The following is a 15,016-nucleotide window of genomic DNA, read 5'->3' as shown; positions in this document are numbered from 1 at the left end:
AATGATTTTCCCCTGGTGTGTTTTGTTGATGTGTAACCTCAATGGTAATAACACCTTCCATGGGTTTATGATATCCTAAGAAACTTATTTGCTGTTTTTGAAGTGTAATGTCACTCTTGTGATGGGGGATGACAACACCCAACTTGCACACATTGTGGTCTTGTTAACAACACTAGAAGAACTGTGACATAGAGACAATGAATACAGTGTATATTATAAAGTTCTATCAATGTAAAACTGGTCCCAAAAGAACCAATGTTAGAATTGTGCCCAAGGATATGTAAAACGATAGACCAGGGACTGGATTGGATAATCTTTAGGCCTACTGAGATATGCACCCCCTTCCGTCACTAAAAAGTTCATCTATACAGAGGCTGCCATCAAAAACGAATTTTATTTTTAACTTGCAGCACTCCCTTTATAAACAAGAATCCTCCCAGCCTCACTGTATTTATAATAGCCACAATCAAATCCCATTCCATTGATCTTTATCATTCTGTCCTGTAACACCTCTGACCAAGATGTACTCAAAGCCCACTGATGATTATCGGACTGTACATTTCAGTTAGGTGAACTGCCTGGAGTGAAGCAACATGCAGCACATGGTTGTCTGGATAATTTTGTAAAGGTTCAAACATCAATTTCATTTAACTTAACTCCTTTCGCTAATTACCACTTCTGGTTTTAGAAATGTTGATAAGGTAGCATAACGGCTTGTGTAGCCAGTGACCCGGGTTCAATTGCTGTCACCATTATAAGGAGTTTGTACGTTCTCTTTTGTGACCATGCGGGTTTCCTGCGGGATCTCTAGTGTCCTCCTACACTCTGAAGATGTATGCGTTAGTAGGGTAGTTGGATACATGGCCCATTGGGCTGGAAGGGCCTGTTACCATGCTGTATCACTAAATAAATAATATGGAGGGCCACTGAGGCTAGTGCAGCTAGTATCACTTTTATTGGCTTTCATTAAAACTACCATTAAAATTTATTGGCAAGATTAGAGGTCATGGGATCACTTGGATTCCAGCGTTATTGATGTAATATTTCCTAAGAGAGAGAGGGAGGGGAGAGAGGTTTACACTCTGGGAGGTAGGAGGTGAATTTCCTCCATCTACACGCCAATCCAGACAATGACTGGTAAAGGCCCTCTGCACGAACAATTTCAAGGTTTGCTGATGGCAGGAAAATCTTTTAAATGTACAAAATAATGATGAAGTCTTGATGAAGGGTCTCAGTCTGAAATGTCGACTGTTTACTCTTTTCCATTGATGGTGCCTGGCCTGCTGAGATCCTCCAGCAATTTATATGTGTTGCTACAAAATATTGACGTGTGCAGAATAATTTTGAGGCGAACATGGGCCAAAGTGGACTGACACATAGAAAAATTATCTTACTGCAAGATGATACTCTTTGAAAGGAAGAATGACGAGATGCCAAATGGCCTGAGTACCCCAATGAAACAGAGAGACCCAACAGACAATACATAACTTTTTGGAGTCTGGTTAAAAAAACTCATGAAATATAAATAAAGAACCCTGGAATAATTTGTCTGGCTAGGCTGCATCTGTGGCAAGGGAAAGTGAGTTAGCATTTTTATCAGATTGGGAATAGAGGGAAGGAACAATAAACAATATGCTGGAGGAGCTCAGCAGGTTGAGGAGCAGCCGTGGGAGGAAAGGAATTGCAAGCATTTCAGGTTGAAACCCAGCATCAGAACTGAGAGTGATTGATTCAAGGAAGACAAGGTGAGTGCTGAGAAAGGCTTCTGAGGTGACTGGTGGACTAAGGAGGTGCGTGAGATGACGGGAAGGTAGCACAAGGTAGCGAAGGTGAGCAGCGTTGAAATTGGGAGATGGTGGAAGGTGAATGATGATTGGAGGCAGAATAAAGAGGGAAGAAAATGAGTGAGGGTAAAAACCAGATGGAGCAAGATGGGTGGAGGGGAGTGTGGAGATAGCAGGCAGCAAGCAGGAACACAATGGACTACCAGAGCTGGATTCGGAAGTAAAGGCATTGGGAATGAGACCCTTTAGGGGTGAGGTGAACAACAGTTGGGACCAGAAGGAGGGTGGGGTAGTGGACACCTGTGTGTAAAGTTGGTTGATGGAGCCAGGAGGGTGAAGGAAGGTTTAGGCCGAGATGGGAAAGGGGACAAAAACTGAAGGACTGGAGGACGTGGTGGGGGTAAGATGAGAAGAGGGGAAGGAAAGGAAAAAGCAAGGCATAACTAAAATTAGAAGACTCAATATTCATGCCATTGAGTTGTGGACTACATAAGAGGAATATAAAATGTTGCCTTACCAGTTTTCATTGGGTTTCATCCTGGCAGTATAGCACGCAAAGGACAGACAGGTCAGTGTGGGAAAGGGAAGGGGAGTTGAAATGGTCTGCAAATACAGCTCAGAATGCCCATTGTAGACTAAATGTAGGGGCTCTGCAAAATGGTCATCAAGTCTGCATTTAGCATCCCCATGTATTGGAGGCCATATTAGGAGCTCCAAATGCTGTAGACAGGTTGGAGGAGATGCATGTCAACCCTTGCCTCACCAGGAAGGACTGCTTAGGTCTTTGGATGGCAGTGAGTAGGACAATGTGTTACTTCTACTGCTAGGGTGGGTGGGGAAAGTGCTGGGGGTAAGGAAGGATTGAGGGTAGAGTGGTGGAATCTGGAGCAACAAACAACTTGCTAAAGGAACTCAGCAAGTCAAGCAACATCTGCGGGGGAAAACCTCAAAGAAGGGAGATGGCTAGTAGAAAAGGAGAAAGGGAGTGATGAGATAGGAGACCGAGGTGAAAGGTTGATATTGTCCCATATCATATTAACCTTTGACTCTACAGAATTGGAATTTGAATTGGTTTATTATTGTCACATGTACAGAGAAACAGTGAACATTTTGCTTTGAATATTGTTCATGCAGATTAGATGATCTCACAGTGCATTTAAGTGGAACAAAGTAAAACAATAACAATGCAATAAAAAGTATAACAACTACACAGAAAGTGCATTGTAGATAAGCAGTAAGGTGCAAGGTCCTAACCAGGTAGATTGTGAGATCAAGAGTCTAACTTGAGAACTTCTAACTTTATACTAGGAAACTATTTAGTTATCTCATAACTGTAGGGTAGAAACTGTCCTTGAGACAATACCCCCCAGATGTGCAGTGCTAGCCGAAGTGCGTCCTGCACATTTTTAAGAAAAAAGCCGAACTAAACAAGCTAATTAATTAGGTGCTGCCCAGGGTGACTTGAGTATCTCAGAAACTGCTGATCTCCTGGGATTTTTACGCACAACAGACTCTGGAGTTTACAAAGATTGGTGCTAAAAACAAAAAAAAAGCATCCAGCGAGTGGCTGTTCTGTGAGCAAAAACATCTTGTTAAATCTACCCCTGATACCCACAGTGGTTGGGTTTTTGATTATGCTGGCTGCTTTACTGAGGCAGTGAGAAGTATAGACATCAAAAGCATATGGTACAAAGTCAACAAAATTATGCTGAACCTTTTTTAGAGGATAGTTAGGTCACTGCTGGAATGCTGTGTTTATTTCCAGCCCTCACACCCTCAGGGAGACTACAAGGCCATAACAAAATGGTCTACGGATGTTTACAGGATGAATTTCACAAGTAATCCACTTCTTCCACATTGGGAGAATGGAGAAACTGGGTTGCTCTTCTTAAAATAGCACAGGTTAGGGGGTTGAATAAGATTGCATATAATAATGAAACAGTTTGATATGAGTAAATAAAAAGGGAACATTAATAATGGAAAGGGACATCAGAAAATAGAAAGAAAACATGCATTTAAGATAATAGATCAAAGCGCACAATTTATAGAAGAAAACAATTTTGTACAAAGCATTTTGTGATCTAGAATGCATTGCCTGAAAGTGTATTAGAAGTAGATTCAATAATTACATTTGAAGGTAAATTACATAAAGTGCTGGAAGCAAAAAATATATAAAATACAGGGCCTTAGAGAAAGACCAAATAGTGACTTTAGCTGGTTAGCTCGACCAATGACCTATAACGGTACTAAGGGATAAATGGCCTTCTTCTGTGCTATGTCATTCTGTGAATCAGTGATTCTTGAGGTTAATGTTGTCTAGGATGTCAGGACAATTCTGTCAATCTCCTTCAGATATTGTCATGAGACCTTTTATTTTGAAGTGGAGGTCAGACAGGCCCTTGATTAGCATCTTATCTATTCTGTGCTGCATCACAGTGTTTGCCAATATTATGCAATGGAATTACTGGGGTAACATTTAAACCTTTGGAGTGCTACTCTAACCAATGGCCAATAAAGGACTATAAAACATAGAAATAGAATTATGTCATTCGGCCCATCGAGTCTGCTCTGCTACTTTATCATCTCTTCTTATTCTTCTAAACCGCAGCAAATACAGGCTCAGAGCCATCAAACGCCCCTCATATGTTAAACCTTTCATTCCTGGGATAATTCTTGTGAACTTCCTCTGGACCCTCCCCGATCCCAGTATATCCTTTCTTAGATAAGGGGCCCAAAACTACTCACCATATTCTAAGTGCCGTCTAACCAATGCCTTAAGAAGCTTTATATCCCTGTTTTTGTATTCCTGCTATCTTTAAATGAATGTTAACATTGCATTTCCCTTCCCTGCCACTGACTCAACCTTTAGGGAATCCTGCATGAGCACTCCTAAGTCCCTCTGAACTTCTAATTTTAGAATTTTCTTACCATTTAGAAAATAGTCGACACTTTTATTACAAACACCAGAAAGTCTGCGGGTGCTGGAAATCCAAAGCATCACACACAAAATGCTGGAGGAGCTCAGCAGGCCAGGCAGCATCTATGGAAAAGAGTAAAGTCAACATTTCAGGCCGAAACTCTTCTTCAGGACTGATCTCACAACCTGGCTGCTATTTGGAGGCCTGTATATAATTGCCATCAGGGTCTTTTTGCCCTTGCAGTCTCTTAACTCTACATGCAAGGATCTTCCAAACCTACATCACCTCTTTTTACGGATTTGATTTCAGTTTTTTTCCAATTGAGCCATCCCACCCTCTCTGTTACCTGTAATGTAACATCAAAACCAAATTGTCAGTTACTGCAAAAATTATGTCTGGCCAAATCAAAATGCTGAATACACCGGTCCTTTTTTAAAAATAGTAGAGGAACGTCAAAAAATGTGCTGAATTCCTTTGCTATAGTGACGGGGCAGCGGTTAGTGCTGCTGCTTCATTGAATTCTGACCTTGGCTGCTGTCAGTGAGGAGAATGCATGTGATTGGGAAGTCGTCTCCTGGTGCTCCCGTTCCCTTCCACATCCCAGAAACGTGTTGATAAGTTAATTAACAGTTATAAATCACATCTAGTGTGGCTTAATGCCAAAATAAAAAGAAAAGGGATTTGATTAGCATGTGGGAGAGAGAATGAATTGTGGATTTAATAAAGGAAATAAAAAGAAGAGGAATGGTATTCAGGGGATTGTTCCTTGGAAGCTGTCATGGACCCAGTGGACTAAATGTGTTGTTATAATATAACGCTTTTATAATTCTGGCTGGAAAAAAATAGCTTTTTCTCAAGAAATAAACTTAAAATAGTTATTTAAAAACAACTTATTTTCATATGATCATTTCACATTTTCTTGTGAATTAGACCATTCAGCCCATTGAATTTATACTAACTCACAGAACAATCCCGTCAATCCCTTTCCTACTTATTTCTCCATAACATACTTACTCATACGCGCCTATTAACAATCCAGGATTCTCCCACTGCCCTCCAACACCTGGGGTATTTTAGAGTAGTCAATTAGCATGCCTTTGACTGAGGGGCACCCATCCTGCCACAGGGAGAACATGCAGACGAACAGCAGCGCAGGTCGGAAGCAGAACTGGATTGCCGAAGCTGCAATGCGACAACACAGTGTCATCCAAAGTTAGAGAATGCATGCAGCAGGTGGAAGGAGTTCATTTTATTTTGTTTGAATGCATTTGTCTGACAGCCTCCAATGTGAAGGTTGCCTCTGTTACCATAAGTTATTGTCTTTCCTTATGGATGTTGACTACTGCAATGGAATTTCTGCAAAATGACACTACAACAAATGAAAACTTTCCCATTAGCGCGTACTTAAAGTGAGAACTACTCAGAGATTTGAACCATCTCAGAATCAGAATCTGAATCGGGTTTATTATCACTGACGTATGTCGCAGAATTTGTTGTTTTACAGCAGCAGAATAGTGCAATACATTAAACAGTAATATAAATTACAATAAGAAATATGAAAAATAAGGAAGTAATGTAAGAAGAGGGCAAAAGGTGCAGTAGTGTTGGTGGGTCCATTCAGAAATCTGATGGCAAAGGGGAAGAAGCTGATGGAGTTGGGAGCACCTGTCCCCACACCTCCTCCCTCACCTCCATTCAGGCCTCAAAAAGTCCTTCCAGGTGAGGCAACACTTCACCTGCAAATCTTCTGGGGTTGTCTTTTGGATCTGGTGCTCATCCTCTACATTGTGGAGACCTGGCGTAAAATGGGGAACCACTTTGTCAAGCCCCTCCACTCCATCCGCCAAAGGTGGAATTTTCCAGTGGCCAGACATTTTATTTCCTATCCCATTCCGACACGTAAGTCCGAGGCCTCCTCTTTGGCCAACCTGAGGCTACCCTCAGAGTTGAAGAAAAACCCCTCATATTCCGTTTAGGTAGCCTCCAACCTGATGGCATGAACATCGATTTCTCCTTCCGGTAATTTTTTATTTTCCCTCACCCTTCCCTCTTTTTCTATTCCCCACCCTGACCTCTTACCTTTTCTCCTCACCTGCCTATCACCTCCCCCTGGTGCCCCTCCTTTTTCTCTTTCTCCCACAGTCCATTCTCCACTCCTTTCAGATCCCTTCTTCTCCAATCCTTTACTTTTCCCACCTACCCGGCTTCACCTATCACCTTCCAACTTGTCTTCCTTCCCGTCCCCCACCTTTTTATTCTGACAGCTTCCCCTTTCATTTTTAGTCCCAAAGAAGGGTGTTATTCCAAAACATCAGCAGTTTATTCACTTCCATAGACATTGCATGACCTGCTGAATTCCTCAAGCATTGTGTGTGTGTTGCTCTGGATTACCAGCATCTGCAGAATGTATAGTGTTTATAATGGGAGTTTTATACATTGAATTATACCACTTCCAGTAGAAGTGGTAGAGGCAGGTTCGATATCATCATTTTAAAAAAAATTGGATAGGTATATGGACAGGAAAGGAATGGAGGGTTATGGGCTGAGTGCAGAACGGTGGGACTAGGTGAGAGTAAGCGTTCAGCACAGACTAGAAGGGCCAAGATGGCTTGTTTCCGTGCTGTAATTGTTATATGGTTATATGAATTAATTCCAAACCTGGATTGCAGTGTTATGAGTTCTCAAATTAATCCAGTTAGTGCTTTCACACTGAGAAAACCCATTTTGCTTCAAAATTAGTCAGAACTCCACAGTGAACAAATAAACCAGTTTATCTGCTGTATATAATTTGCAGAATTTTAATCTGAAGTTTGTATACAGCTATCTAGGGGAGAAAATAGCAGTTACCTTCCAATACAGAAACATAAGAGATACTGCAGATGCTGGAAGTCCAGAGCAAACTCATAGAAAATACTGAAGGAACTCAGCAGGTCAGGCAACATCTATGGAAATGAATCCATAGATTGGTAATCCTGATGAAGGGTCTCGGCCCAAAACGTCGACTGTTTATTAATTTCCATAGATGCTGGCCTGCACTTCTCTGCTTCATTGACTGCCTCAAATCTTTCAAATTATACTGTTTCAGGAAGATGAGAAATCAAGAGGATAATCTATGAGGCCTGGTTTTGTCATGTGACTTTGATTGACTAAGGAATGATGCAGAAATAACATTACAAGACTCTTTTCCTTTGATGTTTTCCTTTTCCAGAAATCAAATAAAATGATTAATGTAAAAGTGATTAATAGTATTTCTGATATAATTGATTTTTTTGAGAAGAGAATGCTTTTATAGTGGCCACTTTATTAAGTATACCTGTACACTTGCTTGTTAATGCAATTATTTAATTAGCCAATCTTGTGGCAGTAACTCAGTGCATGAAATCACATAGACGTGGTCAAGAGGTTCAGTTGCTGTTCAGACCAAACATCAGAATGGGGAAGAAATGTGATTTAAGCAACTTTGACCATAGAATGATTGTTGGTGCCAGACGGGGTGATTTGAGAATCACAGAAATTCATGACCTTTTGGGTTTTTCACACTCAATAGATTCTAGAGTTTACAGAGAATGGTGTGGAAAAGTAAAAACATCCAGTGGACAATAGTTCTGTGGGTGAAAACACCTTGTTGATGAGAGAGTGTAGGTTTTTGTGAATAAAATGGTGAGAGGCATTTTATGTTTAAGAGAAACCATAACAAATCATTTATTGCAATCGAAATACTGAACACAGAGCATGGTAACAGTACCTTACGTAATTACGTTATTATGTCAGACCAGCCTGTTAAACCAAATCCCAACTCAATGTCAGTGGTTGTAAATCATGTACATTTCCACCAATTACATTACTCTGGAAGAGGTCAGAGGAGAATGGCCAAACTGGTTCAATCTGAGAGGAAGGTGACAGAAACTCAAATAACTGCATGTTACAACACTGGTGTACAAAAGAGCATCTCTGAAAGAAGTAGGTGGGCTACAGCAACAGAAAACCATGAATATAGACTCAGTGGCCACTTTATTAAGTACAGGAGGTGCCACTGAGTGCAGTAAGGTTTTCAACACTTCACGAGCAAAATATCCACAGTGACTGATGTTGTGTATTTAATATTTCAGTAATACTTGAGTGGTATTGTAAATATACTTCATTACAGATTATATGTAAAAAGACATGAACAACATGCATCATCACATCACCACATCATACGTCCACACCTCACTTAAAATAAAAATGAACAGACACAAATTATCTCCTGGCTCCCTTGTTTTCCTTTCAATTAATTTTTATTTTATGGTGTAACAAAACAAAATAGCTGTAAGCTAGAAGTCCTGGAAATACTCTGTTGGCTCAGCCTATCGAGTAGTTACAGCATGCCAGCTTTTATTTTAGTCTTTCAGAGCTGCTGTAACAAATGATACTATATAATTCTTCTTTTTTTTTCTTTTTCACTATCTGCTTTACCTATCTTTGGACATCTTTGCAAATCTCTGTATTTTATGTTTACAGTCCATCAAATACCTAAACACACAAATGCTTAAACATTTTACTAAAAATCTGCATTTAAAGTGAACAGCTTGAATCTCAGACATTAAAGACAAATATATTGATAAAAATTTTGACAGCTGTATCAATTTAAATTCACATGTTATTTCTGTGCACAAAAATTATCATTAATCTCCTTTGTAACATGAAAAAAAATTGCTAACCTACACACTGGGGAAAAATATTTTGTCTCTGCAACATCTGTTTGATTGAGTTCAAATAATTTCTCTCGTGTCTTCTTTTTCCAATTAAAATTCTTCTGTTTTATTGGCTATAAAAACATCTAATATTGGTAAGAAAGCTAAGTATTCTTCGAAAACATGAGCAAAATACCATAATGAGTCAAACATCGATGATCATAATGCTAGTAGTTGACATTTATAATTGTGCTTCAGTGCTATTCTTTGAGAAGCACTCTGGTATGTTATTTTTTTGACTATTGTTAAGGTATAGCCTTTCTGATCGCTACATCAGAATGACAATTTGGGACCATACCTCAACATACAGAGGAACATTTAAGTTTTCCAATTGTCATATATATCTGATAATTTTAAGTCTCATCAAAATAGTTTGAAATTAGGCCAGGAAAAGGTTTCATTGAAAATGTCACACGTCTTTTTAAATTTAATGTTGCACTTGTGTGTGCAAGGTATATTAACCCAATTATATATTGGATAAAGTATATATATTGTCATGACAACATTTCCTTCGATGTCAGCAAAACAAAAGAGCTGGTCATTGACTTCAGCAAGGGAATGGTGAACCTGCCCCTGCTTACATCAGCAGTGCTGAGGTCAAAGTTCTGAGGCATGAACCTCAGAGTAGTTCGTCCAATGCCTCTTCTTCTTCAGGTGATGAAGGAAATTTGGCATGTGCCCTTTGACCAGTGCCAATTTTTATCAATGCACTATAGAAGCCATCTTATCCAGTGCATTGTGGCTTGGAATGGACGCTGCTCTGCCCAAGACCACAAGAAATTGCAGGGGGCTCTGAACACAGCTCAGTACATCATGGAAACCAGTCCCCCCTCCATGGACTCTACACTTCCTGCAGCCTCAACAAAGCAGCAAGATCCCACCCTCCCAAATATTCTTCTCCTCCCTCCGATCAGGCAGAAGATACAAAAGCCTAAAACCAAATAGAAACATAGAAAACCTACAGTGCAACACAGGTCCTTCGGCCCACAAAGCTGTGCTGAACATGTACATGAGGGTTACCCATAGCCCTCTATTTTTCTAAGCTCCATGTACTATCGGGCTCAAATATAGCTTTCTACACTGCTTATTGAAATGTTCCATAGCACGATGATATGAACCTAAGACTTCACAATTTACCTTGATGTGAACTTGCACCTTACTGTCTACCAGAATTTCACTTTCTCTGCACTGTAACACTCTGTTATTGTTTTACCTCAGTGAACCCCGGTAATGATTTCATCTGTACGAATGGTGTGCAAGGCTTGCTTTTCACTGAACCTCAGTAAGTGTAGCAATAATAAAACAATTTACCGGTTTATTATCTGTCAATCTGTACGTTATCGCTACTCCCCAAACATCTACAATTTTATTTGTAATACTTGTCATTCAAGTGGTTCGAAGTTATATCAAAATAATTTTGCATATTTCCACCATTACCAGCATTTTTCTATCATAATGAGCATATTGGTTTCTGTAAAAGGTACTTCACATAGACAGTGAAATATTTGTAGCAAGTGACTAAGTTGAATGAATGATATTTATGTACCTCTTTTTTATTTTAATAACATTATTACAACAGTTGAAATAAATTGGTTTTTATTCACATGCAGTATCATGAAATAGTGAAAAGAAAAATGTACGCTAGAAATTTTTTGATTGCAGGAACAAACTAATGGAAGTATTTTTATAAGAAAACTAAGATTTAAGAGATCCATGATTTAATGTTCTGCAATTGAAAATGTGTTTGGGGCAGCAATAACATTTCCCAATCTGCTCCCAAAATTTTTTCAGAAAAACCTATAGTGGAAGTGGTTGCTTGCGAGTTACATAGAACATAGAATAGTACAGCACATTACAGGCCCTTCAGCCCACAATGTTGTGCTAACCTTCAAACCCTGCCTCCCATATAACCCCCCACCTCAAATTCCTCCATATACCTGTCTAGTAGTCTCTTAAACTTCACTAGTGTATCTGCCTCCACCACTGACTCAGGCAGTGCATTCCATGCACAATCCACCCTCTGAGTGGAAAACCTTCCTCTAATATCCCCCTTGAACTTCCCTCCCCTTACCTTAAAGCCATGTCCTCTTGTACTGAGCAGTGGTGCCCTGGGGAAGAGGCGCTGGCTGTCCACTCTGTCTATTCCACTTAATATCTTGTGCACCTCTATCACGTCTCCTCACATCCTCCTTCTCTCCAAAGAGTAAAGCCCTAGTTCCCTTAATCTCTGATCATAATCCATACTCTCTAAACCAGGCAGCATCCTGGTAAATCTCCTTTCCAATGCTTCCACATCCTTCCTATAGTGAGGCGGCCAGAACTGGACACAGTACTCCAAGTGTGGCCTAACTAGAGTTTTATAGAGCTGCATCATTACATCACGACTCTTAAACTCTATCCCTCGACTTTTGAAAGCTAACACCCCATAAGCTTTCTTAACCACCCTATCTACCGGTGAGGCAACTTTCAGGGATCTGTGGACATATACCCCCAGATCCCTCTGCTCCACCACACTACCAAGTATCCTGCCATTTACTTTGTACTCTGCCTTGGAGTTTGTCCTTCCAAAGTGTACCACCTCACACTTCTCCGGGTTGAACTCTATCTGCCACTGCTCAGCCCACTAGCACCAGCAGACAACCTATCCAATAGGTTCAGAGGAAATGGCAATAACACGTATTGTTGTTCTTCAGGGAGAGCAGCTTGACTTTGATAGTCTGTATTACTTTGCTTGGTATTCACTTTTAATGGCAGTTGGGATATGATCTCAGTAATAATGCTAGTATGCTTATTTTATGTTAGAATATTTTGTATTGAGCATACATTTGGACACGGTAGCGTGGCACGCTATTACAGGGCCAGCAGTGGAGTTCAGTTTCCACTGATGACTAGCAGGAGTTTGTGTGTTCTCCCCATGACTGCATGGGCTCCCTCTGGGTAATCTGGTTTCCTCCTGCATTCCGAAGGCATGAAGTTTAGGAGATTAATTGATCACATGGGTGTAGTTGGGCAGCACAGACTTGTTAGACCAGAAGGGTCTGTTACCGTACTGAATGTCTAAATAAAATTAAAAACAAATATTAGACAGAACTGGTGAGATTTCAGGGATAGCTTGGCATCCAATCAGTGGCATTATGATAGTAGTTCAGGAAGAAATGACTTCTCTCTTCCTCTCATTACGGTTTATCGATGAAGTCAGAAAGAATGTCCAAGGAAGTTGATTATTCCCTAAAATCCTCTCTAGCCCAGAATATGCTGAATTCATTATAAAACTACTGCATAGTTTCTAGATTCACTCTTACACAACTGCAGCATATAACCAGAATTAATTATTCTTTCAAGACTCTGTATTTCTTGAATTACTTATTTTATTTTTAACTTGATAACTGTAAATCCCCATTGTTTAAGTAATAGTGTATACTGTTAATAATTTAGCTGAAATATAGCTGATGAAAATTTGTACAGATTTCATGAACTGAGAGTTAACATTAATTTAATCCTTTTATCATTAAAGGACGGCAGGGTGACGTTTATTGGGCATCAGCTTGGAGGTGTGATCTTCATCCCTAACAGCAGAGAACACCAGGTCAAGTCAGCCAGTGCGGTACAGATTACCTACTACCTGCAAAGCTATGGTTCTGCTTTACAAGACATTGCAGAGAAATGGGAAACTGAATTCTGTCAGCTCGTGCTAAAATTTCAACAGGAGCACAATGATCTGAAGCTGTATCCTCTGACATCTTCCGGTCTATGGAAGGACTTCTATAAGACCAATGCTGTGGCCAGAACGGAGGTGGTGGTGAGCCTGGTGTTGGTTCTAATTGCAGCCACTCTCACCAGCTCAATGAAGGACTGCCTTCGCAGTAAACCTTTCCTAGGACTACTAGGAATGATCACAATCTGCCTTTCCACTGTGACTGCAGCAGGGATATTCATCAGCACAGATGGCAAATACAACTCCACTCTGCTGGGAATCCCTTTCTTTGCCATGGGTAATTATCAATACAATTGCTCCTCCACTAATGATAAGAAGTAAACTTTATGACTCGTGTTAAATATACTCTAATGCTTAAAATGCTGGCCAAATCTTTGGATATTTGAACATATGCATTGACTGAAAATTTTAATTGCTCAGTTATTTGGCCAACATTAGATAAATAGCTCACAGGAAAGAAAATCCACTAGGCACCACAGACAAAATGCTGGATGAACTCACTAGGTCAGCCAGCATCTACGGAAAAGGGAAAAGATTTGATGTTTCAGGCTAATACTCTTTTTTCAGGGCTCTTGAAGGATCTTGGCCCAAAACATCAACTCCTTGTTGCTTTCTATAGCTGCTACCTGACCTGCTGAGTTCCTCCTGCATTTTGTGTGTATTACTCTGGATTTCCAGCATCTGCAGAATCTCTTGTGATTATGATCTACTAGGGTTTAATTTTAGGTCTTCATGTACCATGTCTACATACTACCCCTATTTTTTTCATTCAGTCCAAAGTGGATGTAAATTTAAAATACTTATCATACAGAATTCAAAGATTTATAATACCAGTTAAAGCACAACGGCAAAATGTCTTGTTGCTTCGATTTAGAATTTTTCTTCTTCCTGTGAATATAAAGGATAGTTTTTGATAGAGGAACAAGGCCATACTATATAAAACTCACAAGTGGTTTTGTTTCACAATTTGCATCAGAAGAGCAAGATTTAGTAGACGGTAGAGAATATGATGGAGCAATTGACTCAAAATACTGGAGGAACTCAACAGTCAGGCAACACCAATGAACAGAAACGAACTGTCAATGTCTCAGGGTGCGTCCCTTCATCAGGACAGGTGAAGGATTTTTGTCCAAAACATCGATTGTTCATTTCCCTTCATAGGTGCTGCCTGGCCTGTTCAGTCCCTGCAGTGTTTTGCGTTTGTTGCTCCAGATTTCCAGCACCTGCAGAATCTCTTGTGTCAGAGAATACGTAGGGATAGAAATTAATAGAAAGTTCATTTTAAGGGTTACAGCTTACAGGTTACTTAGGGTTATTGGGTGATCGTGAATTAGCAATCTCTGCATCAATTTTGTTCCTGTGGATTACTGGCATATTATTGCTGCCTGTTTTGTGATTCTTCTGAAGATGACTTTCATCCTTTCTGCCTGTAGGAAAGGCACAGAAAGATGAAGTTTCCACTTCTATAGTAATTGCTTTACTGGAGATCTACTGCAGGTTTCACTGAGAATATGGAGAATATGTTATTTCCTTTAGGGTAAACAGAAATACAGTTTCCCAAGCGTTAGAACAAGTATTCAGCATGTTTTCTTTTAATTTGATTTTCCAGCCAGAATCCGAATTAGGATCAGGTTTAATATCACTGGCATGTATTGCGGAATTTGTTTTTTTACCGCAACGGTACAGTGCATTTAAAGAAATACTATAAATTACAATAAGATATATATATATATATATATAGTGTGTGTGTGTGTGTGAAGAAGCTGTTCCTAAAGCATTGAATGCCTGTTTTCAGACCTCTATATCTTCTCTTTGATGGTAGCAATGAGAAGAAGGTATGTCCTGAGTGATGGGGTCCTTAATGAC

At 39.9% G+C, this 15,016-nt stretch overlaps 1 protein-coding gene across 1 annotated transcript in view; it reads left to right on the top strand.

Moving 5' to 3' along the window:
• Positions 1-15,016, top strand: part of ptchd4 (patched domain containing 4) — a 100,291-nt gene that overhangs the window by 27,561 nt on the left and 57,714 nt on the right. Inside the window, exon 2 of the mRNA XM_059981243.1 lies at positions 12,950-13,427. Within this exon, the coding sequence (XP_059837226.1) occupies positions 12,950-13,427 (478 nt within the window). The remainder of the gene's footprint in view (positions 1-12,949; positions 13,428-15,016) is intronic.

Source organism: Hypanus sabinus, chromosome 10 (genome assembly GCF_030144855.1).
Source record: "Hypanus sabinus isolate sHypSab1 chromosome 10, sHypSab1.hap1, whole genome shotgun sequence".
Taxonomy (NCBI): domain Eukaryota; kingdom Metazoa; phylum Chordata; class Chondrichthyes; order Myliobatiformes; family Dasyatidae; genus Hypanus; species Hypanus sabinus.
The sequence above is the reverse complement of the archived record's forward strand: the minus strand, read 5'-3'. Positions and strand labels throughout refer to the sequence as shown.